The sequence below is a fragment of the Opisthocomus hoazin genome, chromosome 2 (genome assembly GCF_030867145.1).
Source record: "Opisthocomus hoazin isolate bOpiHoa1 chromosome 2, bOpiHoa1.hap1, whole genome shotgun sequence".
NCBI classification, from domain to species: Eukaryota; Metazoa; Chordata; class Aves; order Opisthocomiformes; family Opisthocomidae; genus Opisthocomus; species Opisthocomus hoazin.
In genome coordinates, this window is record NC_134415.1 from 53,870,165 (window position 1) to 53,897,327 (window position 27,163).

General features: G+C 40.0%; 1 protein-coding gene across 7 annotated transcripts in view; it reads left to right on the forward strand.

The window, feature by feature from the left end:
- The window catches only part of RALGAPA2 (Ral GTPase activating protein catalytic subunit alpha 2), a 138,266-nt gene that overhangs the window by 80,443 nt on the left and 30,660 nt on the right, over positions 1 to 27,163 (forward strand). For 6 of the 7 annotated variants that reach the window (XM_075413686.1, XM_075413682.1, XM_075413681.1 and 3 more), the window contains 2 exons: positions 2,220 to 2,378; positions 7,641 to 7,768. In XM_075413686.1, coding sequence (XP_075269801.1) covers positions 2,220 to 2,378; positions 7,641 to 7,768 — 287 coding nt within the window. Of the gene's footprint in view, positions 1 to 2,219; positions 2,379 to 7,640; positions 7,769 to 12,222; positions 12,325 to 27,163 lie in introns of all 7 variants that reach the window. The other variant, XR_012763142.1, reaches the window with a different exon arrangement.

Below are 27,163 nucleotides of genomic sequence, written 5' to 3' on the forward strand. Positions count from 1 at the left end.
GTGTTTTGGGATTCTTCAGTGTGACAAGTATTTGATTATTATCAGTATAGTTCCTTGCGATTTAAAAGGATTTCTTAAGCAGTATTTGGACATGTTTTCACTACTGTTTTTATAGTGGTGTGTGCTATTTATCACTCCAAAAGCAGTAGCAGGCAAGGCGGTACAGAACCTCTTTTTCACAGTTTGTTTTTAGAAAGAAGAGCTGTGTTCAATTTGTGAATTGCCCTGTCTAACTGGACAATTGCATCACCTTACAGAATTGTGTTTCCGTATTTATCTGTTGGGCTTTTTAAAGCACAGGTTGCTAAATACTGCCGCTGTGGGCTATCTCTGTGTTGCAAAGCTAGTGCCAGAACTCGCTCTCGTATCAGGATTCATTGAGTTCAGCCTGATAAATTGTGGGCACTGCTTGCAAATACATCACCGTTGGGCTGCTCTGAATACAGCTGGTGTGAGCTGGGTCCTTCCGTTGCTCAGCTTTCATAGAAAATTACAGGTCTGCTTCGGCTGCGTACAGAATAGCTTTCCAAACACTTAAATCCTCACTGTGTATAACCTGTTGTGCACAAAGTCTTGCAGCCAGACAGATTTTATTTTTTAAGACTAAACTTTGCATCTTGCTTTCAATAGCTTTTAAGGTGACCTAGCTGCATCTATTTACATAAAGTGAAATCAGGACTTTGTTGTACCTGTAAATTACTGCTTAGTTTTGTACGTATCAGTCTGCACTGTGATATGTCAATATAAGTATTTTCTTGGATGTTGCTTTATTTTTACTGACGAATTAAGAAAATACAAGAGAATGCACAGAAATCAGGATGACCATGAGAACAGTAATTTGTACTGATTTTTTGTACATGTAAGAAGCTCTAGCGATAGTATTGTTAATATTTCCATGTTTTTATATGGCACAAATGTATTTTCTTCAAACGGAACTAAAAATGTCTTTTATTCACAGGTGTAAATAAAATACAACTCTCTATCTTCTGTTTCATTTAAAATAAACTGAGAGTCTAAGTGACTCTATGAACCTGGTTTTATTTTACTTTGCTAGAATATAAACTGTAAGCAAAGTTCATAGTTTTAACTTTTTGATTCTCATAATGTATTATGTTTTTGCCTTGTTTCTATTACAACTAGGGTACAGTTTGCTGCCTGATATATAGGAATGAAAGCCTTTAATTTTAAAGGCGCTACCTACTTCTGAATAGGGAAAATTCAGTGGTACAATATAGGCTGATACATGGCGTGTGGAGATTACTTAGTTGTGACTTACCAATAAAAATCACTACCTCCCCCCGCCCCCCCAGCCCGCCTCGAACAGAGACAGTGAAGAAGGCAGAGCTACGTTTTGGCTTCTTTGTTAGGTCTATTGTGCACATTGTGCCAGAGGCTAGCACCAAATTGGGGGTGGGGGGTGGGGGTGTCTTTTAAGCTTCAAGTGGGACTTAAATTCTCTTTATGCTTTGGGCTGGCATTCTGCATGTGGATTAAAATTTAACTTTAAAGCTTACAGTTGAAACTATTGTATGTAGCTTGTACATGATTGCCAAATACTTTTCGCCATCTGTTAGATCACCTCCAGTTCCTCCAGTAACAAAGCAAACACACGGGCTTTCAAATGCATTTTGTGTGTGTCACATTTAAATTTTATCCATATTTTATGCATCTCTGCTCCAAATAAAAACGTAACTTCCACGGTATTTCCCATTCTCCTTAATTCACATTGCCCAGATATTTTGCTTACGTTTTCAAACAAAAGCTCTCTCCAGAGAGAGTCGACAAGGAGATATTTGTAATATAATAAATTCAGTAATTGCGGTTCATGATGGAAAGTTTCTTGACGTCCTGAGTCAAGGCATTTCCTGTTTCTGTGACAGCTATCTTGTTTTAGCTGAAATACGAAGTTCTGTTGGTTATTGTTTTGTTCTAGTAGTTCAGATTTCCATCTTAAATTATTGTAGGTAATGTACATTTACATATTGTGCTAATGGCTAGTTTGATAATTACTTAATTAAGCCATCAGACAACAATGCGTTCTGAATGAAGTAAATTATTTAGCTGGTCTTTTCATGAGCAACTGGAGAAAAACAATATTTTAACTTTTTCTGTAATGAAATATTTCTACTATTGAGCATTGTAATTCAATTTGTAAGCCATGACCCCTCATAAACTGTTGTTATCACTCTGATTAATAAAGAGCCAATTTGCTGTTGCAGCTTCGTCACTTGGGAAATGATGAGGTTCACATCGTCTGGTCTGAACACACCAGGAACTACCGCAGAGGCATTATACCAACAGATTTTGGAGATGTTTTAATTGTTATTTATCCAATGAAGAATCGCATGTTTTTCATAGAGATAATGAAGAAACCGGAGGTATGTTTTGACTGCTTTATTGGATCTGTCATATGTGTTATGCAAGTGACCAACAGTTTTGTTGCTTAAATAAAGCTCAGTGTTTTTGAGTTTTGGTGGTTTTTTTTCCCCAGCAAATATGAAATACAGCCTGTCCATCTCAGTTTAAAATTATGCTGAGCAATGAGCTTTTATTTTAAAACTAGAATTATTAATAGCAATCGAAATGCCTGCTAATTTATTTTATATTCATGCTTAGCGCTTAAAGAAGTATTTTAGAATTCTCAAACCATAGGAGTTATTGTACAGAGAACAATGTTCCAAATCATTGTGAATTTCCAAGGTGTGGCAATACAAGCAAGATAATAAAGATGTAAGTTCCTCGTTTGCTTTTAATTCACCCCATACAGCTTGATCACTGTTGTACATATGGTACCGTGCATAACCTCACATGTTTTTGAGACTGGTATCACAATCTGACTCAATGGGATGATGTAGGCAGTGGATATCCTTACATGAAACAAAGTATTTCAGGTTTAGTATTTTCGGTTTAAATCATTGTTATGCAACCACATTTTAGAAATTTTTTGGAAATAATAGATTTTTTTTCTCTTGCAAAATGGTAGGTGTGTGTGTATGTACCTCTGGGCATATGTATAAAAAAAAGCTACTTGAGTAAAAGCTTGTCTGGTACATTATGGATGCAAAAATGTATATAAAATATACTCTGTGAAAGTAATCAGTGTGATAAATACCATTTCCCTTATATGAGGGACAGTATTTGTCCAAGAGAATAACCAGCTGTGGGGAAAATGCGTACATCAAATGGCATATTTACCAGCTGTATACAGTGGTTTTTGAGTTGTGAATGATGAAGCTATTATATATTAACAACCAGTGGTTTGCCAGTAGAGACTTCAGCTTGAAAACTTTTTATAAAATGAAAGTGGGGTTTTTTTTCTTACACCGAATTTTGAGCTCTGCAATTTACTTCTTGGGAATTTTAGCGTTTAATGTTCCATCAGGAAAATCAGGATTTAGTGTTATGAGCATGCTTGAAAATTCTATGAACCAATCGAGAAAAGCTATGTCATCTTACATATTAGTCAAAAATACCCAACGGGCAGAAAGAATAATAGCTAACTGGAAATTTAGTGTTATCCCTACATTTAAAGTACAAACCATTACAATGTAATAAAATTAATCCAGACATTTCCAGGGCAAGTGTGGCTGACCTTTTGTTCACCAGCTACTGACCCCAGGGTGAATGAAAGAGGCTTGCAGAGAGAAATGTCTGTTGTTTGGCTTCAGTCCCTGGTATTTAAATTGCATTCCCTAATCAAATGAAAAGGCTGTCCTCTCTATCAGGTTACAGAATCCATGGCAACATTTGGCCTTTTATATACATAATGTTAGCCTTTTTGTTTGCATCTAAGTAGAGACACCTGGAGCAATGTTAACATTAACCGATTTAGCATTAATAGCTTCATTATATAAGAATTTCTGATCAGATAGCTGTTACTTTTGTTATATTGCTTCAGCTTGTATTGTTTTCATTTTTTATCTCCCTGCTTGGCAACCGGGCAATGATTTGCAAATTTTTTTTGTCTTGATTAATTAAGCAATATAATTATCAGGAACCGTGATGCAGTCTTTGCTGGACAAAGCTTCTGAGAGAAGACAATAGTAAGTCTGTTAGTGTGAATGCATTCCACGCGTCACAGATGCATGAGGATATTCTGAACAATGAGACGAAAAGCTGCCTGCAAAAGAGGACAAAGAATGCCAGGCAGACTCTACACACTGCACATACCGCCAGGGACATACTGCGGGTTCCCTGGGACACAGATGCCTCGTTAGATTGCAGCTAGTCATCAGAGATTAATTCTCAGCCATTTGGTACAATAATTTACCCATTCCCCACTCTTTTAACTAGTGCTGCTTGCTGTAGAGGGGAAGTCTTTGTGATCAAAAGGTTTATTTAACCTTGCCTACTTTTACTGCGTGCAACAGAAATAATTATTTTTTTCTTGGAAATTGTAATGAAGCAGGTGTTTGAAATGGACTGAATATTAATATTTGTTTCATGGATAACTTGCATTGACATTTGGCATGCTCAAGAAAGGCGATATTTCCCTTTACTCTTTTTTTTTTTCTTTAATTGATTCCTGCCAAAGCATAGCGTATTTTTTTGTAACTATTCAAAACACTGTGTTTCTCAAATGGGTATTTAATACCAACTTACAGAAAAGTACAGAGCAGGAAGCACGTCCCTATGCATTCAGTTGGTCTCCCCCCTCGAACTCCTCGTTAAGGCAGAGCCCCCTATACAGATGGAAGCTGACGATATGCGAGTTCCATTGACTTTAATGACCCTCAGCGTGGCCGGTAGGTCTGCTCGGGAATTAATAATTCCGCGCTTTGTGTCCGTGCGGGCGTATGGTCCGGTTGTGTGCTTCTCGTACCACAGCGGGCTCTGCGGTCCCCGAGCCTGCCGGGGAGCAGCAGGGCCTGCTGCCTCCGCTGCTGCTGTAGGGCAGGGCAGGGACGCCTTTGCAGGTCTCCGGAGGGTTAGCCCCACGCATCGAGAAGCTGTGAACCAGTCTGGGCAAGTGCTGCGCTTGGTTCTGGTTTCACGCGGGCTACGCTTCTTTTTCTTTGGTAGTGTAAAATCCGTCGCTCTTGTACAAAGTCACTTCCATCCTTTGCATTATTTTCTTTTTCCATCTGCCAGTGCGTGCCAACTTTGGGTTGTGAAAAACGTGTACTTTTTAACAAAATGTATGCCTAGGACACAGTTCTTGAAATAATCTGGTTGATTATTTGAAATGTGCTTGAAAAAAGCACGTTTCCCAGTTTCATGAAAGTTGCTTCAAGGAGCACTCGCTGTGCTCTTACCTCTACGCTATGGGGACAAAGTTCAGGGATGCTAAGGAAAGCTCTTAGGGTTCAGCTTAAATTAGCTTACTCTTCTGTTTAGAAGGTGTTTTATAGTAAAGCATGATTTATTGGAGTTCGACTATTAAACTTTCAGAGAAAACAATCATTAAACTTTTTAAATGTCAGACAGATAGGGGATATTTTTAATAAATTTTCTGGAGAGTGCCCACTGAAAGTTGTGTTGTGGTGTTTTTTTTTTTTAAATGTGAGCATATATATATGTTTGTATGTATTTATATACACACACAGAAAGGTGTAGAAAATATATACCCCTTGTCTATATTTTAAGTATATAAATTCTGTAAGACTGTGTTAAGAAAACCTACCGTGCTCCCGAGACTCTAGGTGGTTTTGAAACAGTGAAACAAACTCCTGTAAGCAAAAATTGCTTGTCAAAAAGCCTGACAATAAATTTACTATGCAGTAACATATGTAAGTGCTAATCTGACTTTAAAGAGCTGGTATTTACATGTTGGTATAATTTTAATACTAGTGTGTGCTTAACCTCCGTATTTGTACTTGCATAAAAATACAGTTTTATATTTTTTCTCCTTTGTCGATACTTGTGAATAGAGTACGTGTTTAAAATTTCACTTAGAAATTTATTGCTTAAAGAGGAAAAACTTGATGCTGTAGAACATTTTCACTTTGGTGGCATAGATTTTCCTCATGTCACCATTCTTTCCAACTGCCTAGATAGTAATGCAAGCATAAAAAAAAAAGGGCAAAACGACTATGGAAACATTTTACATGAATTTATTTTTTGGGCGGTGGGTAATTATTTTAAGTAAAGGAATGACAAAATAACTGCGTGAAAAGAGAGCTGTCATTTGCAGATGTTATATTAAAACCAAATTTCTTCTGTAATTCATTGCCACTTCTAATTAGAAGAATTCCCTAGATGCAGAGGATTTATATTATTCCCTTTGTCCATTTATTGAATGACTGTCACAGTCACCCACAAGCAGTTGCAGAAGAATAATAGAGGGTATTTATTTATGTGATAAGCCTCTGTACAGATGGAAAAAATCCATAGCTTAAATATTGGTAATTGCTGCTAGCTTCTGGTTAGGGTTTTCATTGGGGTTTGGTTTTTTTTTTTCATTTTGAGTTTGTGAAAGGGAAATGAGTTTGACTACTTGCAAATACAAAAATTTATTATATATTTAAACATTAAAATTTTCTGGGTTTGACATGGCAAAGTCTGTTACGTGTATGCAATTCCAGACATTTTTTGCTTTTTAAAAGTGTCTCTTTTGCCTATTATAGCCTTTTATCTGAAGAGCCATATGTCACCAAATGACATTATATGGTGGTTTCCTCTGGAGGTAACCCTGAAGGAGCAGCGCTTTAACACCGTGACATGCTGTGCTTGGGAGGACCTGTTTGTGCCTGTCCCAGCCGTGTTTCCACGGGACTGCCTCCGAGAGGCGGCAGTTTTCTGCCATCTTCTCTGCTTTCCACAGACCTTGTTGTCTTGGATCAGCTCTGGGTTTTTTTTTCCTTCACTTCAGTGAAGTCTATTGAAGGAGTTCATAGAGGATTATCTGAAACAAATAGTTCTTTGCAAAAACTCCTGCCAATGTTGGATTCAGCCAGTGAGTCAGGGTCTCCTGTTGAGATGCAAGACAGAGAACAGCTCTTAATAGCTACTCAAAACGGAATAGCAATTTCAAATTCATAGATTTTGTTCATATGCGTAACAAGCTTGTGTTTACCCTGTTGAATATTCTGTGAAATGTGCATATACATGTAAAGTATACTAATGGTAATTACAGAATATTTAAGAACTTCAAATAAAAAATTGGGGGATTAATATCACACTGGAGGTTACAATGTGGAAAACAGTGTGGTCACACCGTTTCATGGCAAAGTAACGTACTAATCTTCTATGGTGGGTCTGATGCTTATTATTCCAAACGTCAACAATATAATGCAAGATACAGTATGTTGTGCTGGCAAGGGTACCACCTGACTGACTGTGCTGACCTGGCTGGTAATGGCCCTGCAGCTGCAGCCCGTCGAAGTGGTTTGCATCTGTGTTCTTCTGCTGTACTTGGAGGAGTCTCCTTGTGCCCATGATCTGGAGAGGAGAACTAGAGCAAGCTAACACTTGTAACGTAACTCAATAGCTTCACTGTCTGGAGCAGGGAAGTGTGAAACTTGCCTCCTCTTGCCTCCCTGGCGCCTTTCTTAAGCAGCAGATGCCCTCCTGTGAAAACCCCCCGGGAGCTGGGCATGTTGTTTCTGTGATTTTTGGAAGTTGTTCCTGTGTTCCACACTAACCTTTTGGCTTCCATTGGCTCGGCTTTACGTGCGTTGTTTTTGTTTTGGGGTCCACAGGTGCCATTTTTCGGTCCTCTCTTTGATGGAGCAATTGTGACTGCAAAGCTTCTGCCAAGCCTCATATGTGCCACGTGCATCAATGCCAGCAGAGCCGTCAAGTCACTCATCCCGCTCTACCAGAGCTTGTATCCTTTCCTCCTGCTGGGGCAGGGCTCCCCTTGGTAGGGTTCATGCTTCTGAATGTTCTTGTGCGAGAGGTAAGCTTTAATGAAAGTCCTTGCCATTTGATTTTATTGGAAAAGGTCAAAGCTTTCTTCACATCAGGCTCAATATTTGCAGTCATTTGCACCCAGTTGCCATCCAGTTTTGCAAAAATAAGATCATAACATGACGAGAGTGTTCTCACCAGCACCTACAGTCAGTCTCGCTGGTGGTGGACTTGGACTTAACACTGATGCTTTGAACTGTAAGTAATGATGATACTCAATTTTCTTTCATGCTAGTAGAAGTTATCTGCAGTGTACATCAGGCTAATACACAGAGCTCAGTTGTATTCTTCTTCAAAGAAGTAGTTCAATTGACTTAACTTGGACTCATTACATTAATAAGACAAATGGGATTTGGCTTCATATGTGGATGTTTCAGTTCCCGATTTCCAGTTTCATTCCAGCCACGTCTGTATTTGGGCGTTTTCAGAACATATTTTCTAACAGTTGCTGAAAGATAGCTAGATGGTATGCTTCTCTGTTACAGGAATCATAGCATAGACTTTTATTCTTGTGTGATATACAGACTAACAGCGCTATTACTGGTTTTCACTTATTCTAGGATTTTCTTATAATGTCATAATTATGCTAGAAATATTTTATAGCTTTTTTGGTTAATCATATCACTTATCTCAGGACCAACACTCACTGCACTTCATTTTTTTTGGAGAGCCTTTGATTTTTTTCTAACCATATGACTTTGAGAAAGAGTTTGTAAATTAAATGTTTTGAGCTTTGAAAGAACATTGATTAATTAGTTTGAGATGCACATTTTTAAAACACAAAATATCCTCAAAATACTGTTTTTTTAAAAAGACTAAATTTTATCAGTATACTTTGCAAAACTCGTCAGAAATTAACAACAACATTGTGATCAAATAAATTGGTATTTATTAACTTCATTCTGTACTCATTTTAAAACAAAGATGGTGGTTGTTGTATAGGCAGTTGAATGCAATACATCAGCTGTGAAACCGTGGCAGTACCTAACAGATTATTCAAAATTTGCCAGGTTTTCCACTTTTGTTTCATGAGAGAAATCTAGTTAGTTACTAAAATTCTTCTGTGCAGATTTTAGCTTAATCCATCTGCTTCTACAGTCAACGTGTAGTAATAAAAGAGCAGTGTAGTAAAATTAACATAAGTAACAGTGATCACAAGAATGAAGAGATCCTGTTGCCTTTTACGGCTGTCCCAGCACTTCACTCCCAGTCGGAGTCCTCTGATTCCTGATCCTGCTCATCTTTTGGCTTTGAACATTTTGTGAGCGAACAGCGCTCACCAGCCTGCTGTGCTCCTGCTTTCTGACAGGGTCTCTCCGGGTCCCTCCTTATCCCCAGGGAAACATGAGCAGCACAAATATGATAGCACATGCCACTTCTCAGCATATGTTTGAGGTCTAGCTGAAACAGCATCTGTCCCCAGGTTCTTTTCTTCCTTTTTTTTCGTGCCTGCTTTTGCACCAACGATATCTGTAGTCAATCAACTGCCACTTGTCTGTCTGATAAATGAAATTGGATTTAGAAACTTCTGAAACTGGACAAAGATAAGGTGGTGGGAAGATCCCATCAGGATGACACTGGAGTGGAAGAGAAAGCTGTCCATAGCCTTTACTATACATAGTGAAACACTTTTAGAAATACTAAAATTCTTAACGAGCCAGAAATTAGAATGTAAATGTATAGATGCATAAAGGTGGTGTTTGAACCTGTCCAATGTGTAATGCTGCTTTGTAGCTCCCAAAAGATGCGTGCGCGGCAAATGACTTTGGTGTGGTGTTCGCTTTGCTGGCTGTTATGAGGAGAACTGGGGGGAAGCAGACCCAGCGATTTGAACAGTAAATGAAACAGTTTAGTAACTTTGTGAGACGGGAGATGAAAACAGCTCAAAGGTAGAATAACTCAAAAAATTTCAATAGAAGGGAGAAATAAAAAGCAGTAGTCCTGAAAAAGTAACGGATGACGTTTGGCAGCGTGTTAGATGTCACCTTGCAGTTGGGGTGAGTGCAGAGAGCTTTTGCTAGGCAGAGCTGAAGAGCGGTTTGCCGCTTCTGTTTTTCACGCGGGTCGTGTTGAAACTCAGCATCCATAGTATGGGGTGCTGGCTAAATTTTTCTCGATTCAGACGTGGCTAGAAATCGATGGAACACTTTTCCTGGTGCAGGTGGCTCAATGGCGATGAGACCCTGAGTCGGTGGCGCTCGTGTTGGAGCGGCGGCGGGGTGTGAAGTAGCTGTGGGGACGGTGCTCCCCGCGCCGGGTGCGAGGGGAGCAGAGTGCTCGCGGGGCCCGCGAGAAGCGCCGCCTGCGCGGGGTCGCGTGCCGCGGGGCTGGGGCAGCATCTTGCCAGGAGTGACAGCTGAAGTCACTTGTTGGAAAGTCTGTAAACTCCGGTTACAGCTGCACTTGTCAGGGGCTTTAAGGGAAGTGTAATCAGCCACAGAGATTAATTTGCATCTCAATTAGGAAAGAGTCAGGAGGAAGCATAGGGTCTGTTGCTGGAAGGTTGTGGAAGAAATCTCATCGGGCACAAAAGGCTTCCAAGTCTCGGTGCTCCAGCGAGTGGAGGACAATATCCAAGTCCGGTTTCCATGGGGACCAGGACCACAGAGCCACAGGAGAATCTCACTGTGCGCTGTAATCGCTTGGTCATGATGACACAAATTCCACTGCTGTACTCAAATACATTTTTCTGTTGGAAATATCTTTGAAAATGAGGAAGGTAACTACGGCGGACCACATCAGATTTTTTTTTTTTAATCTATTTTTTATGTTTATGTAACTGTTTGTGTTGTAAGGAATTCATTAGAGCAAGAGAAATATTCATTAAAAAAATAATTAACCATATTTAAACTTTAGTTTAATGCCTTTCTGGCTGGAAGTTCTTTGTATACATCAAATGGCATGCAGTGGCATCACACGGGAGCAAAACCAGGGTAGTTAACACATAGCTCAGGTGTCTTTTGAACGATTAGAGCTTAGTTGTCTCTGTAGCTGCTGCAACGTTTACATGGTCATGGATGATTATACATTAGTGTATGTTCAAAATAACCGTTTTTTCAGGAGTGCATTCATTCTTGGTGCAATGAAGCATTGAGACTGAGCGGCTGCAGACCGTACTAATTGGTGCTCTCACCATCCCTAAGTAACTGTTGAGTGCGAGGTAATGTGTTTCAGCAGCCTCACCAGTCTGCTTTTTCAGGCAATAATTTTTATTTTAAATATGCCTGTGTATTTTACAGGAATCATAAACAAGAACATGGCTTAAGTTATATAAGAACAAGGAATAATACTATTTAAACATACTAAAATTGTTGTACAAAAATGTATATATTTATGCAAGTTTCTGGGAGCATTAAAGCCACCTTTTTATGTGCTAGGGAAAGGAACAAACAGCTAGTCACGCAGACGAACAATTATGTATCAAAACTAAAGTTCCTCTCAGTTAAGCCCAGTTAAAGCAGAGGTTGCTGATTGTCAGTATTTGAGAGTAACACGAGTCTGTAAGCAGGATGCCTTAGGAGATGAGAGCAGGGACGAAAAACAGTGCATTTGTAATTTGATGCTTTGGTAATTGTAATTGGGTTGAGCAGGACACCCTAACCAAGGGTCTGTTCTGGTTCCAGTGATATTGAGTATTTCAAAAAATGGTAGGGTTGATGGTATAAAACTGCACCTTTGTGCTCTCTTCCAGCTTATATTAAATTAGTTGTATGCCAGAAAGTATTTTTGAACATTCGTACCTTCTGGCGTCCCAGTCACCCTAAGCTGCAGTACTGCACATCTTTGGGAGCTGGTCTTAGTTGTAAAGATAAATACTGGGAGATAAAAACAGGGTTTGTATTGAAGTCGTTGTTATGGATCTGATTTATAGCTGCTGTTTAAGCTGACAGTTTTTAAGCACAGGTGCTAGTAAACCTCCAAATATGAAAATATAACGAAGTCTGCAGGTGTCAGGCACTTCGATTGGTCCGTAATTTAATGCTGGTCTCCAAAAAGACTTCGGGATTTGGTAATAGTGATGTCAGAGCAAAAAGCTCCCTTTAGAATGCATAGGGAAATGCAGTTTTGACTAGCCAGAATGCAGATTGTCTTTCAATACAGAGCAATATCCTTGCTCTTTGAATCAAATTGTTCTTGTTCAGAGATTTCTAAGTTGGTCTCGGGTTTTACTTGCAAAATTTCATAACCAGCATGCTTATTCTTTCCCATGTCACATACTTCATAATAACGACAGAGGTAAACATCCTGGATTCTTAATATCTTTTATCATCATCTTTTTTTTTAAGAACTTTTTTTTTTTTTTTTAAAGTGTAGTGCAAAATTATCTTTTCATTTGAGCCTTTTCGCCCGCTTCTTAACTGGAAAGAAAAGCTTCTCAGAGTTTGAAAAATGGGCACAGAAATGATGAAGAGAAAACTTTGGTGAATTGCTGTCCTGATCTGTGAAGTTTGTGAAGTGGCCTCGTACCCAAGTGTAAGTGCCCCTATCTCTGTATTGCCACTCTTCTACTGAAGAAAAGCTTCTTTGTAATTGAAATATTATTTTTATGTTATTTGTAGTAACTTAGCACTTTCTTTTTTGTCCGCCATTGCAAAGAACTATTGTACTTCCAGTCCTGCCTGGTGTCACTAACTGAATTTGAAGAAAAGTAGGAGAGATTCTGACATGTCTGAAATGTTACCCTAGCTTCGACCAGCTTTTTGTGAGCAACCTGCTGGAGGGTGTAAAATGTCCCTATGTGCAAGCACCAGTCAGCTTCTTTCCTGCATTCTTTGTTGGTTTCTCATAGTCTTTGAATTATTTTCTTCACAATTTAAACTACATGTGTCTTCCTGTGAATGAGTAAATAGGGAGTTAATTCCTCTTGGGGTTTATTGAGAATTAACATATTTATTATAAACTTATCTTTTTTAAGCAGTCTCAGTTTTAGGATAAATGGTTTGGTCTTATGAAAAGAAAAAGTTTTGTTCTTATTGTGCCTGTTGATTCCTGTGTGTTTTTCATACTCTTCTATAACATCCTGATTACAGTGTAGAGCTGTGTTACTCCACAGAAGAAGAAGAGATAACTGATGGGGTAGGCATGCAGACTCGCGTCTGTCAACCACTATTTTTGCTATCAAAAGTGTCCATTTCAGGTAGCTGTGCTAGTGTCCTCGGAGATGTAATCCTAACAAATCTCTAACATAAGCTGTGCTGCTTCTGCCTTTTTCATTAATATACATAGCGTTATATAAGGGCTGACCTAAATATTCTTAGTCTGGTAAGAAGAAAAAAATTATCACAGTGGCAGGTTGCGGTACCGTTTCCAAAGTTGTTTACATTATATGTTTTACATTCAAAGAGAAAACCTGAAGTTAAGAGTTTTAAATTCTTCCGAAGTTTATTGTGGACGTTCACAGTACTTTGCTGCACTGTAATGCGTCTGTGCGTTAGACGCTGAATGTGTCTGTGCATTAGAACAAACGAAAAAGAACATGATGAGGATGCATACACTTTACGTAATATCTGAGCACTGGATGTCACCATTTCCCTGCTTACGATTTGCAATCCTGTTTCTGGGCCAGGAGAAAATGCAGCCCTTACTTTGGAGAAGTAATTTAATACATGAATAACTCGTAAAGTTTTATCCACCGTAAGGAATATGGTATGCCTACTTAACTATTCCAAACAAGTAGGATTAAATTAAAAGATGGTCTGAATACATAACAAACAAAATATCCATACCTTTAATTCATTATATTGCATCCAGATATTAATATATCTACTATATATTAGTACGTCATGTCTGGAATGAAGAAGATTTAAGCAAAGAACATCAACTGAATTCTGAATGAATTCCTTTTGTTGGTTTAAGCCAATTTCTATTTAACTTAATGTAGAGCGACTGATCTGCTTACCTGCTGTATCAGAGACTGAAGAAGAAAGATATTTGCTATAATGGACTTCATTGTGTGAGTGGCTGTTGTAGGTGCACATAATGTCAGTCGCCTGAAAACACATTTTGCATACCTTTCAAAATGTGCTTTGCGATCTTGCATTTAGAACTCTGCTGTGGTTATAAAGGGGTGTTTGATTGTACTGTGAAAATAAAATAGAAAGCCCGTTACTCTTTTTAGAGAAGGGTTCACAGTTTCATCCCTTTATTTCATCCAAAGAAGTTATGCCCTCAAGCTATATAGATGCTGTTAGAAATTACTATGAAATTCTAAAGCATGTGTCACAGGAGCTGTGACAATTTATATGACATGGCATCTGACAGTTTTCTGTCGGAGTGATCAGTTCTGGCTCACAGGAGTGTCTGTCTGTGGTCAGTCCTCTGCTGCTTTGTCTGGGGAGAGCAGCAGGTTTAACTTGCTGTCCTTCGCTTTTCTGGCAGTTGCTGTAACCAGCCCGCGCGTGAGGGTTGGAGTTTCAGACAGAAGTATTTGGTCCCATCGCAACAATCTCTGAGGGATGCTGATGAACACAGCGGTGGCTGTGCAGGGTGGTGTAAAGCAGCACTGACCTTCATTCTGCAGCGCAGCTCCCCGCTGGAGTGGATCGATGCCCGGGCTGTCTGTCTCTACGGCTGCCTTCCCTCCTCGCAGCGAGAACCTTCTCCAGGCAGCAATCGATGCCTCTAATCTGCTCCAGCCTGTAATAAGTCATGCGAGGCAAAGCTTTTAGGTGGCATTACATGGGATTGTGGAGGCGGCTCTTCAGCTCTTATTCATAGTGCTCTTCATAAACTTGCAGAGAAATCTACTGCGTCCCACTTGTCAATATATAAAGAGTATATAATGCCTCTGCGGATTTAAACTTCACATGCTGCTGAATGATGCGGGGACACAGTGGTTTTAAATTTCTATATTTTTGTGCATGCATCTGTACATATATACCTGTCCCTGTTCATAGTCCCTTGTTACACACACGTTTTGTGTATGCGTTACTGTGAACTGGTGGTGAGCTTCACCACTTTACAGAAGGCAAGAGACGCAGCGGTGAAATTTGCATGTTAACAATACAGTTAATTTTTCTGCTGTAACATGGGGCATCATTATTCCACTCCACGGCTGGAAGCCGTAAAGATCCCTGAGATTGTTGAGAAAGTCCCAAGCTAATTCTGTAGCAGAGTTCTAAATGGAACTAACTGCTGTCCCTCCTGATGATGATCTCTGTGCAGCAACTGTACTCTTCAGGAAGAGTAAATAAACCCAAACAGTTTTAGAAGCTTGTATTGGCTGCGTGATTTAATGGGTAGTTCAAAAAATGAACCTGTGATTAAGTGACATCATGAATGTAATGGTATTTTAAATGAAAAGTGAATTCACTGTGTGATATGTGTCAGAAAAAAAACCAAACCAAAACCAAACTCAACATTGGATTTGTTAAGTGATGTACATGTGCACAAATTGAAAACAAGTTTGCTAAAATACGCAGCCATACCTCTTTAGCCCTTACCAGAGACTGGAAACTCACGGTCCTGCTGGAAATAGTGTAGTACATAAAGTACAAGCAGCAGATCAGGACTGGGAGTTAGGAATTTGAATTCTAACTTTCCGCTGCCATGGAGAAGCTGCTGCTTTGAATGAAACACTTGGTTTCTTTATTCAGTTTCTTCATTAGTAATATTTTATTTGTTTGTGAATAATTTTGCAGGAAACTGGGGTTTTTTTTTAAAGTGCTGCTTTAAACTTGTGTCCTAGTGCTGAATCAAACGGGTTGCGCAAAAGGGGCTGCTCTTAAGAGTGCTGGGAGTAATGTTTATCCAGTTTAAATCTGTAAAAGCACGGTATACTTCTGCATATAATCACAAGCAAAATGCAGTAGATTTCTCTGCCAGTCTGCGAAGAGCACCCCGAGCAAGGGCTGAAGAGGGAAATGTATGAATTCTGGGGTTTGTAGCGACTGGCTGATAGCTAGTAGGTATTCACGGGGTGCCTAACAGCGTGCTTGTAGCAGCCTGACATTGGCCGCATTTCTAGATTAACTGGCCACCCATCTCTCACTCGCCTGCAGTCCACCAGCTTTGATGGCATTGCTCATGAAATACCTACAGTTTGGTCAAGCTGACAGCAAACAGAGTGTTTCTGTTGTTGTCTGTAAAACTAAACAGATTTTATTAGAAGTGCAGTTTTGTTAGCGTAATCGCGCCCTACCCGAAGGGCTTCCATGAGGTCTGTGATGGAGATCTGCCTTCAATGTAACTTGCAATAACAAACATCGAGTCAGTGTGGCATAGGTTTTTTATTTAAAACTAATTAGTAAACGTACCTTTCATAGTAGGGTGTGAATTCGAGCTCCCACTCTCATCAAGTAAGATGTACCGAGGTCCAAACACGTATCGCTCGGTGGTTTATGTTTTCTGTCATATTAGACAAAGAACACTGTGTTTAATGAGAGGCTCTCTTTAAAGTCTGACAGAAGTGAAATTGATGTGTTGAGGTTACTACTAAGTACTTCTTTCAGTCTTGTGGGGGTTTTTGGTGGTTGGTTTGTTTTTTCACTTATGCACCAGACAAATTAAAGTCTGTGTTCTTTGTATATTCAAAGCAGGTTTTGATGATTTTGCTGTTCAACCCCTATTAACTTTGAAGGGATTTGTGTAGCCAAAATCTCCGTTGTATCTTTTGGAAACTTGCTTCTGAATGCTCACTTGTACTTTGGATTCCCTAGGGTTATTTTTGTTTGGCTTTTGTCACAAATGGGTAGCGGGGGGGAGAAAAAGGAAAGTAAGAGTTTTATCTGAATAGACTTTAATTTGGGCTGTGCAATCCTCACGCGGACAAAACGCACGTTGGCTTCAGCAGGAGTTTCACCTGACTGCAGGTTGTTGTCTCGGCCCTCTTGCTGCATTGCTGGCAAGAATGAAGACGACGTTTGTATTTGAGCGGAGCGAGGCACCCGGCCCCGAGCCCTTGCTGCGGCACTGGGGAGGCCCGCGGGTGCGGGGCAGCAGCGGCAGTACGGTTTGGAGGAGCGGGCTAAAAATTTCCGAAATCTGGGCCATGCTGGACCCGACAGCGCCAGAGTCGATCCCCTCTGCGGCGGGCTTTGTGCGCGCTCGCTGTCTCATTAGCATGCTGGCTGGCCGCCGCCGCTGCGGCGCGCTGGCTTTGCGAGCTCTGCGAGCTCTGCTAGCTTACCAGCTGTTCCTGCTGCTCGCGACAATGTCCAGCGTGTTCGGATCACCGGGTTCCTGCGCTCGCCGCCGCGCGCAGACAGCCTTTCCACTGGGGATGCCCACGTGGCCGCCCGTCAGCAGCGGCACCGCATAAAGTAGCAGGGCCCTCGCATGGCATATGGTGTCTGGATTCATACAAGATGCAAAACTATTCTGCCGCTAATGCACAATGACTCATAGCATTGCTAATTTTTCTAACAAAAGCCCACTTCCACACCCACACTTTTAACCCCTCAGGCTAAAAAGCCTCTTCTTCAGTTTCAAAGCCTTGGAAATGTAAGGAGGTGGCTTCTGGATCAATATATGAAACCCTATATTTATTTAAAGCATATGCAAGTTCTAACACTTATTTGAAATTTCAGTAGAACACACTTTTCAAATCACTGTTTTACCATACGGTAATTTTTTTTTGTTCCAAACTAGATTCAGTGTCAAACGTTGGGAATTTTTAATTTTTTTTGTAACTGCGTATTACAAAAATAGTCAAAAGTCAGCATAGATAATAAAAAGTTATTTTCGTTTAAGGGAGAATCAAAGCAATGTGGCTAGTAGATCTACAGTGATTGTATATTACAGCGCGAGTTACCAAGCCGCTTATTGTAAGAAGCTTGTAGTATCTGGCTATCTTTCCTATGTACTAGCTCTTTGGGGAGAAAAATAATACACTTTCCAACTAGAGGGAGCTGCTGGCATCACTGATGCTGATACTTAACCTTCCAGCCTAATTCCTTTGTGCAGAACATACAGCGATCATTTCTATGTTTTAATAAAATCAAGTTAAATTACCCAGCGTAATTTAGATTAAAAGGATGCGTCTTAATTTTTACAGTGTAATCATCAAATTAAACTACAAAATTCAGAGAAAACTAAAGCGCATCCTGGTTGCATGGCACACGAGTACTCTGCATGAATGTGGAATTATAGGTCATGAAAAGACTCGTTAGAAGAGAGAGTGAAAAGCTGAGGCTTGCTTACTGTTGTTGCGAGACAAAAAGCATAAGGGAAGTATGAGCAGTAGGGAACGGAGCGGGCGGCGCGGCAGGAAGCTCGCCGCGCTCTCCATCGCAACAAAGGAACAAAGGGACCTGTGGTGAAAGATGGAGGTGGCCAAGCTCGGCGATTCAGGCTCCCGGTGAGCCACTTGTTACAGGGAACCCCTGCAGGCGGTGCTTCATCCACGTTAATGCTCCTGCAGCGAATATTTTTTAGGAGAAGTCCTGGCTTCAGAAGGCCTTTACTAGGGGATAGTTTTAGAGCTTTTCTGGGGCTGGTGACTCCACGCCAGCTTGCTGTGGGCTTCCCAACAGGTCCAGCATGATGCACCATGTCCTCTCCACGGCCGAAGCCGAAACCCGCATGCCAACCCTAGAAACTGCGGTTTTGATCCAGCAAGGCAGTTCCCATGTCCCTGAAACTGCACGTTCCCCTCTCCACAGGCGGTGAGAAGGTGCAAAGGATGCCGAAGACCAGCTAGATGGGCACATGGGCATTTTCATGTGTGCATTCCCAAAGATCCGGGTACCTGCATTAGTACAAATGTGTAATCGCCAACATAGCTTTACATCATTTTTCAAAGTTTTCTTCTCTGTCTCTTTTAAAGAAAACCTGACTTCAGTATGTTTTTCATGAACCATACATGCTGCAGTCACTTCATTCAAAAGTTAAGAAATCGTATTCTAAACAGAAAAAATGTTTTTAGGTTTAGCTTTGAATTTTCTTAATTGCCTTGTTTCTCTCTTAGTAAAAATGAGCTTCTGAAGTCAGCGCTGACCATGCTTTGAGAAGGTGAGACTAGATCACCTCCTGACATCCCTCCAACCTGACTGATTCTGTCCATCTGATACTAAGAGGATGCAGCACATAATTTTTGTGCCTAGTATATAAAAGCTACTTTAATGGGTAGCACCATAATCTTATATCGTTCTTTAAAGAGGGAAAAACTTTTGAAGCCATCCTATTACTGGGGACTTTTTTTGTTAGGTTGGGGACATAAACGTGGATACAGCAACAGAGAGGAATAGGCGAAAGCTACTTTTTCATACTGGGTTTATTGGCTTGTGTCTTGTAACTTGTGTTTTTACTTTCATCAGTATTGTACTTTTGTGTGTATTTCACGGTAAGATTAACTGCCAGGGTTCTAGTATATAAACAGGAGCAGATGGCTTTTAATGATTTCTTAAATCTAATGCTAAGTAACAATCTAGTACATGTACAGAATTTCCTGTTTAAAAAAAATCTCAGTTAATTTGCTGGTTTTTAATACTTTCTCTGAATTGGCCTGGGCCAGGTTTTTTTGAGAACCTGTAATTTCTGCTGAACGGCTGGATTTAGTGTACCTATTTAGGATTATTCATCTGATTCATTTTTCACCTGTGTAACAATATGGGTGATCTTACAAAGCCTTGCTAGTCTGCAGTTGGTTAGCTTCCTTAAATAAAATAGGCATTCTTCTGCCCACTTTTCAGCTTGGCAAAGTAGTGTTGTTCAAGTAGCAGTTATTTCACCTAGAAATCTTAGTGTTATCACTGTAACAAACAAACTTGCGGTTAGCTCAGTTTTTCATTACTGCAAAGTCTTGATACCAAAAATACAGCATCATGAAAAGCTGAGTCATGAACATTTAGAAAATAACCTCAAGCTAGCATGCATTTTCCTTTTCTCTTGCTCCCGAGAGATCTTACCTTAACTTGTGCCATACCTGTGACTCTGAGTAACTTCCTGGTATTGAAAGTTGACTGGAGTTTTTAAGGGTTGTGTCTCCCAGACTAATACCGTTAGGGCAATAGAAGTGTTAGCAGTACAGGGAAGATGATGAAAGTATAGAGCTGTTACTTTGGGGAAAGAGCGCTGAAGCTGATGATCAGAGACTTCACATACCATAAATAAACTCCTCCCCTTACTATTAATTTCTGTCTTCCTCTTACCATCTTCCTCTCTCTGCTGCCAGCATCTATTGCAGCTGGGAACTTAGAGGCTCTGAAAACACCATTTCCCACAGACGGCTCCAGCGGTAAGAAATGGAAGTGGCTGGGATTGTTTTTCTGTCCTTAATATTTAAATAAAGTTCTGTGTTATTTAAAGATTTGGAGTTGTAGGAACAGCAGTTACACACACCCTTACCAGTCTGAACAACCTCAACTACACAGTTTTCCACATAGCTACATTTTCTAATTGTAGTGGTTTTAAACAGCCTCTGTATCTGGTGTTTGACATCTCCATTTCACTGGTAAGATAAAAAGAAACATCGGTGTCTTTATTTTCAACAGTGCATTTCATGGGGTTCCCATTCTCTTCGTTTCCATAGCTGATTATTTTTCAGATCATTGTCTTGTTTGCTTTGCTGTTGCTAACCCTTTAGGTACTGTAGTGCCCCACACTCTCCTATGGCTAATAATCCTCCAGGATGTCAGAGAGGGACCGTGCAACCCTTATAGTTAAATCACTGAGCGTTTTTATGGGGTTGGCAGTAGACAGGAATCGTTCCAATCTGCAAGAACTGTTTTAATTCAGAAATGTTTTCTTTATGGGCTTTCGCAGAGCCTGTTGGTTTTTTGTGCTCCCAGGTTTTATGACTTGTTGCCATGATAATTCAGCTCATCTTACAGGTTTCTCTAATTGTGATTGATGTGTAATCATTCATTTTATTGAACCTCATTAAGGTCTGCGAACCTCTGTACCAACTTACAGTAATTAGAGCCCAGATAGCCATTCCATCTGTTCACAAGCACTGTTTAATTAATGAACTTTTAACGTGTTCTTTGCCTTGTAAAAGCTCTTAGTATTCTCAAGTTGTTGAATAGGATTTGCATGCCAGCATTTCCGTTTTTTTTAAATACCACAGCAACGTGCACTTAGGAATCCCAAAAGTCAACACACAGAGTACTGAGACCTCGAAAGCAAAGTGGAGGGATTTTACTTCTAGTTTCAATTTTTCATGTCAGTTACACTATCTGTAAAACTGGTGTTTACAAATAAAAGGCTCACATGGAATTCAGTGTTCTTTTTAATGCCCAAAGCGACAATTTTTAATCTTCCCTGTTCCATTAAAGAAGATCTGGTAAACAAAATGTTTCATTTTTCATTTTAGTGCTTATTAGAAGAACATTAGAAATACAGTGCATGCAGACATATATTTTGCTCCCCAGGTATTTCATCTTTTTGTTACATTTAGAGCATCAGACTGAGACAGCTTTGTTATTTTTTTTGTAGTGTTCAGTATAATGAGATTTTAGGATGGAGTGGAATCCGCCAGCGCTGCTGGAGTTATCATAGAGACTATTGTAATAATGGTCCAGAATTGTGAGAAAACAGTAGGACAGAAGTTCCTAAAAAGGGCGTTTCTGCTGCTTTACCTCTGTGCGTTATGACTGTGCAGTAACATGCTGAGTCAATGATTTATGCAGAATGAATAAATAGTTGCATTTTTCCAAAATGAAAGTAAATTTCTGTTCCCTGATCAGACAGAAGAGGCAATATTTCAATGTCAGGATTTTTAAGGAAAAGAGTCTTAGAAGACTTCTATATGTTAAGAATGTATAGTCAAATAGTTGTGCTGAATGTGAATGTCAAATTACTATCATGACCAACTTTGGAGCTAGAGAGATTTGTAAAGGAGAAAATACACTTTTTTCAAGGATGTTTTTGCGGTTGTGATCTGTTGCTTTTTTTTATATGTGGCACAGTATTGTAGTACTGTAGTTGTGCTTTACCTAGTTTGGATTGATCTGTGTGTACCTTAAATATTCAGGGCAAAAATTAAGTCATTCTACTCAACTGCCTCAAAATCCTTTTCAGCATCCAAAGGCAGACCATCTGTCTGGTCCAGTCATTCTTTCCTCCCCCAGTGTGCATCTTAGCCAGTGCTTTGACTAAGCAAAATTAAGAGCCCCTGGTTTTTGTTGTAGCTTCAGTGTGCTGTTCTCTAGCATCGTGGGTGTCTAAGGTAAGGCACAGGCAAACTTTTCTATGTTTTGACAGTTCTCGGCCATATTAATCTTTTGTCATGGGTTTTCCTTGTGCCACCGTCCTCTTTTGGACCAGTTTTAACATGAATGTTGAGTGTTTTCATTGCCTTAAAAGTGAGATTTCCAAAACAGTTATTTTTAATTCCTTTTCCAATATTTCCATACGCTATCTCATCCTCTCATTGCTCATCTCACACTTTAACAGTCCATTTACGCAACTCTAAATGTGATCTGCTGCTCCTTTTTGTAACTTAAGTAATTTAACTTTCAGATTGCTGACATATCTGCAAGAAGAATGTGGTTTTCTCAAGCTTTTTGGGAAGTGCATGTGTTTTATTTGGGTATGTACCAGTTTGTGCAAAGTGTCAGGTGTGTGAGGCTCAGCTTTGCTGCCTCTGCATTCTCCATTGGTGATGTTCTGTGAGTCAAAGACTGTGATCTTATTTAAGTTCTTCCAAGATGTCATTCCACTGGTTGTGATTGAGTTATAACCAAATGAATGAGGCTTTTTTTTTAGGAACAAATTCATTCAGCATGTGCATTTAATAAAGCTTGTTTATAAAATCATGCCATTCCTTTACAAGCTGATAGTTACGAGGATGCAGTTCCATTTACATGAAGAAAACTCTGGGCTGTTGTTTCTCTGCCATCCATTTCCTGCTCGCCACAAGCATCTGGACTCAACAGTTTAACATGTCAGCAGCAAAAAATGTGCAGACAGTGTTGGTGAAATTTTAGCAGGAAACAGAGCATCCTGATGAAGGAATGAGAGGAGAAACATCTTCCCTTCACGCGTTTTCCCTTTTCCTCTCGTTCCTCCGCAGGCAGGTGCAGGTCCATCTGGATGTGTGGCTATGAGTAACTATCTTGCAGCAATCCTACAAAGCTGCTGTACCATCATCTAGGCATGTATCTGCTGAAGAAACGCTCTTAAAGTGTTCTGATTACCTGTGCTCTCATTTTAGCTGCTTCTTTAAAGGAACAGAATAAAAGAAGGTTTTGCCTAAGTGGAAAAGGGGTAATTAAAGTTGTCCCGTCTGCGGTGTTACACTGCCAGTAGTAATGATTTGATAGAGAGGGTGTAGAGAGCTGTATTGCTGAGGTGTTCTTGCAGCATTTGGTATTACTGTGCTGTTGGCATGTGATCTTGTTTTCTGGAAGTGCTTCTCTATACGCTTTGCTGAGCAGAGAGCTGTCTAAATCAGAGTAGCTCCTAAGTGTTCGCTTCTCCAGGCTGATTGATGCAAGTCTTCTGCAATGTGGGAAGATCTACATGCAGATATCTCCTTGCTTACTGCAGCGGAGTGAACATGATTAGTGTAAGATATATTGTACACATATTTTGGCAATATTTTCTTTTAAACCTATAAGCACAGGTCCCGTAAATAGAAGTGCTAATTAAGTGAATTACACTTAAGGCTGTTCTATGGGTAACTGATTTTAAATAATAGACACTTACATGAAGATTTTAATGTTGCATGTATTTTGTTTACTACTAATTTCTTAATTTTTTAAAATTCTAAGATTAAAGTATTTATAACAGTTTTTCTGTATGTTGCCTGTAAAATGTGTTTTATATTATTTGCGTTTATTAAGAGAGATAAGAAGAATATTGTTCTATCGGTTGTTAAATATTATTGAATGTTAATCCATATTTTAAAAGTTCAAAGACTGCACTAACACGTCTTTCTCTGTTCTTTTTGCTGTTGGTAAAGATGTCCTTGTATCAAGCATTCACATTTGTGTGAAAAATAGAATTCAGTTCAATCCATGCATAGATTGTCAGAAAGATTAAAGTGTGCATCATGCAATTTTTCTTCTTTCAGAAAGGGGCCTTTGATGTGCTAATGTTCACTTTCTCTCCTTTCATTCAGAAGTGCTGGTCATTGTTTTGAGCTGCAGAACAGTATCTGCTTCATATAGGCAGATTCTAATACCCTGCTAGCCCAGCCTTGCTCAAGGTAGCATAATATAAATATGCAATAATATTAATGGCATTATACACTGGGATCAGATAAAAGTGTGCCTGCACAGATAAATACCACAGCAAAACCAAGGCAATTATTGAAAATAGATGTTGCAAAAAAGCAAAATATTTAATTTCAAATAATCCACTGATATGTGTCAATATTACTGCTGTTATATCAAGTCATAGAATTTGATTTTAAAATAGAAAGCAAGCTTGGCGGTGCAATAAGCACTGAAGTCTGTTAAAATCATCATTGAAGACAAGGCTGTAATGTATTTCCAAAGTTAATTAGCAAGTTAAATTATTTGGATGGCCTCATCTTGTGTTGCAGTGGATATTTTCCAGCAAATGGATGAAATTTTGCAGGCTGCTCACAAGACCAGCTCACAGCTCACGTAGCAGGGGACTGATGTGGGTCATGACACAGACGTAGTAACAAATTTGCATGGAGGAGGGCTGTTTTGTAGCTACTCTTACTTTTGCCAGAGACACCAGTTCTCCTTTTGGTTTTCACTGTGGAGAAATAGTTCAATGAATTCCTCGTGAAGATAAACATGGAAAGTGTTAGTGCGTAACTGTGCAGGAGTTATTTCAGCATTAATTATGTTCTGTAGAAGACAGAGTAGTTGACAATTGAATGATAAAACCCCTTCTTTTTAAAATTGGGTGAAATTTGGTGGTCAAGTTTTGAGAGAGTGAGTTAAATAACGGTCAGCTAGCCTGTGGTGATGGATATTGTAGGAAAGTGTCATGTAGAATGCTGAACAGCATTCTGCTCAAAATTCAGAAAATTTGCCTATTGTGTTTCTCAAGCAGTAGAAAACTGTAGCTTTCAAAAAGCTGTAATTATAAAAACAGTAAATTGCAAATTAAACAGTAAAGTAGGACATGTTCAACACTTTCTCATATTGTTTCTTATTTTAATTAAAAGATGTTAGTTCAGAAAGCTTATAGCTGGACAGGTATTTCACTGAAAAACTTAACAAAAATTGGAAGAAAACTTGAGTAAAGAAAAATCTTACATAAAGCCTGCACTTGAAATATTTTCTAGTGAGGTACAATGGCAGCAGCACACAGCATTACTGCTGTGTAGCTTCTTCCCTAGGTCACAGTCGCTGTATATTCTCCTTCTCTGTTTGCTTCCACCAACTGTGATACTTCATTAAAAATTCATCTTCTGCTCTCCCCCTTACTCTTTGGGATCCCCGTGACCTCCTTTTATATCTGAAATGACTCAGCAGCTAAGGACTTCAAAGAACTTCAGAAATTTAGCTTACAGGGCACTGTCTTCGAGAAATACTGTTAACACTAGGAAAATAATGCATTTCGGTGGAAGCCAAGAACAAGAAGAAAACTTCCTGTCTTTTTACTCAATCTGTTTCTGTGATGAGGGCTGTGCAAACTGGACACCATCCGTGTCCTGAAGCCAGTGGAACAGCCTGGCTCCTGGGCATCCTGCAGAGGCTTGTGCACCAGGTGTTTGGCTCCTCGGCACACACATTTTGTTAGGATCCTTCTTCCAGTCCATAAAGCTGGGGATGGTGCTTCAAGGCACGTGCCGGGCAAGGGTCAGCCCGTGAGGTGGTTTGTGGTCATCTTCAACACACTACACAAAGGAGAATTTCTGTGCTGTCTGGAGGATGAGATGTGTCAAAAAGACCTGGCAGGAAGCAGATGGAAAGGGCTGTGCAGAGCAGAACAGCTCTGCTCTTTCACTGGGGGCTCTAAAGAGGTTTTTTTGATAGCCTTGGGGAAATGGACTAGAGCTGCTTAGTTGTCAGCAGTTGTCGTCCACCTCTCTGGCCTGGTGTTGTCTCACAGGGAGCGTGAGCAGAAGTTACTCTGACTCTCGTGTAGGATTTCCACTCGGCATCATAGCTTTCTCTATGGCAGCACTAGCTCACTCATTTGCCTTCTCAAATCAGATTAATTTTCCATTTTAACAAAGCACTGCCATTCTGTGAGTTGGCCACAATCTCATAGCGGTGGAAGTGCGTACTACGTAACCCAGACACCCTGGCGATGGGCAGGAGTGTGAAGTCTCTGCCAATGCCCCATTGCTTGTGCAGCAGAATTGCTCACTGACGCGTGTCCCGGTGTATTTGTGAGACCCCAATCTTCTGAGCACCTAGGGGTCTTCACCCACCACGGGGACAGGTCATTCCACCTCTTTCCCCTGTGACCTGCAGCTTCGTGGCCTGAATCCAGCCTGTCTCTAGTGCTGCAGTACACTTAATAGCTTTTAATCTGAAAACACAGACTAAATGCCCTGATCTGGAAAGGACTCCAGTGACACTTCATCTCTTCTTTCTGACCACCTTGCTGAATTTTCAAAGCCCTTCACGTTGTTTGTATAATCTAACTTCTTCCTATACGCAGAATTAGTTTTTCTTTTGTACTGTCTTGGGGCAATTTTCAGCACTTCTGTTCTTGTTATTCTGCCCGTTATATTACCTGTTTTCTTATTGTGTCTTATTCTCACACTTTTTTAAAGTTAGTTTAAAACTGACTAGTCCTAGGCATTAAAACAGTGACTGTCAACTAGAGCTGCGTAGCTAGCCAAACAGCCCTTCAGCATCCTCCCTAGTACTCTCTCTCCATTTTCACCATAATTTCTCATGTGCTTGAATTTAGAACTTGGTTGTTTAAATAGTAGATCATGCAGCTCAGTCATGAACTCACCTCTTGCCCCAAAATTAAATGTGATGATAAGACTCTGTGGCCAACTTGAGTTACTTAAAACCTGTGGGGAAATTTTTTTAGAAACAGAACATTTAGAAGACGTTAGCGGCAGTGAAACTGTTGCATTAACTTGCCTTTTTGTGAAGGAGTCGCTTATATTTTCAGTTTTGCTTCCACGCCTGCCCACTCACCTCCCACCCCCACTTTATGAGTAAAAAAAAAGCAGATTTCATAAACATGCACCAGAGTTTTAATTTACTCCTTTGGGGAAATAGAGCGACATCACAGCATGCACACTGGCTGAGCTGTGCAATGAAAGGGGAATCCATTCCCCCTACTGAGAGGTCACTTCCAGGGAAAAAAATGTTATTTTAAATGCTGGCTTAATCATCTGCTTTTGGGGATCAAATTTTCCTGAAACGGCTGTGTGCCCTCGACAATGCTGCGTGAGCAGAGAGCGGTGGGGACGCACTGCTGTACCTGTTGCAGGCTGTGTGCTTGAAAGAGTATTTTAATTTAATGGATTTTAAGC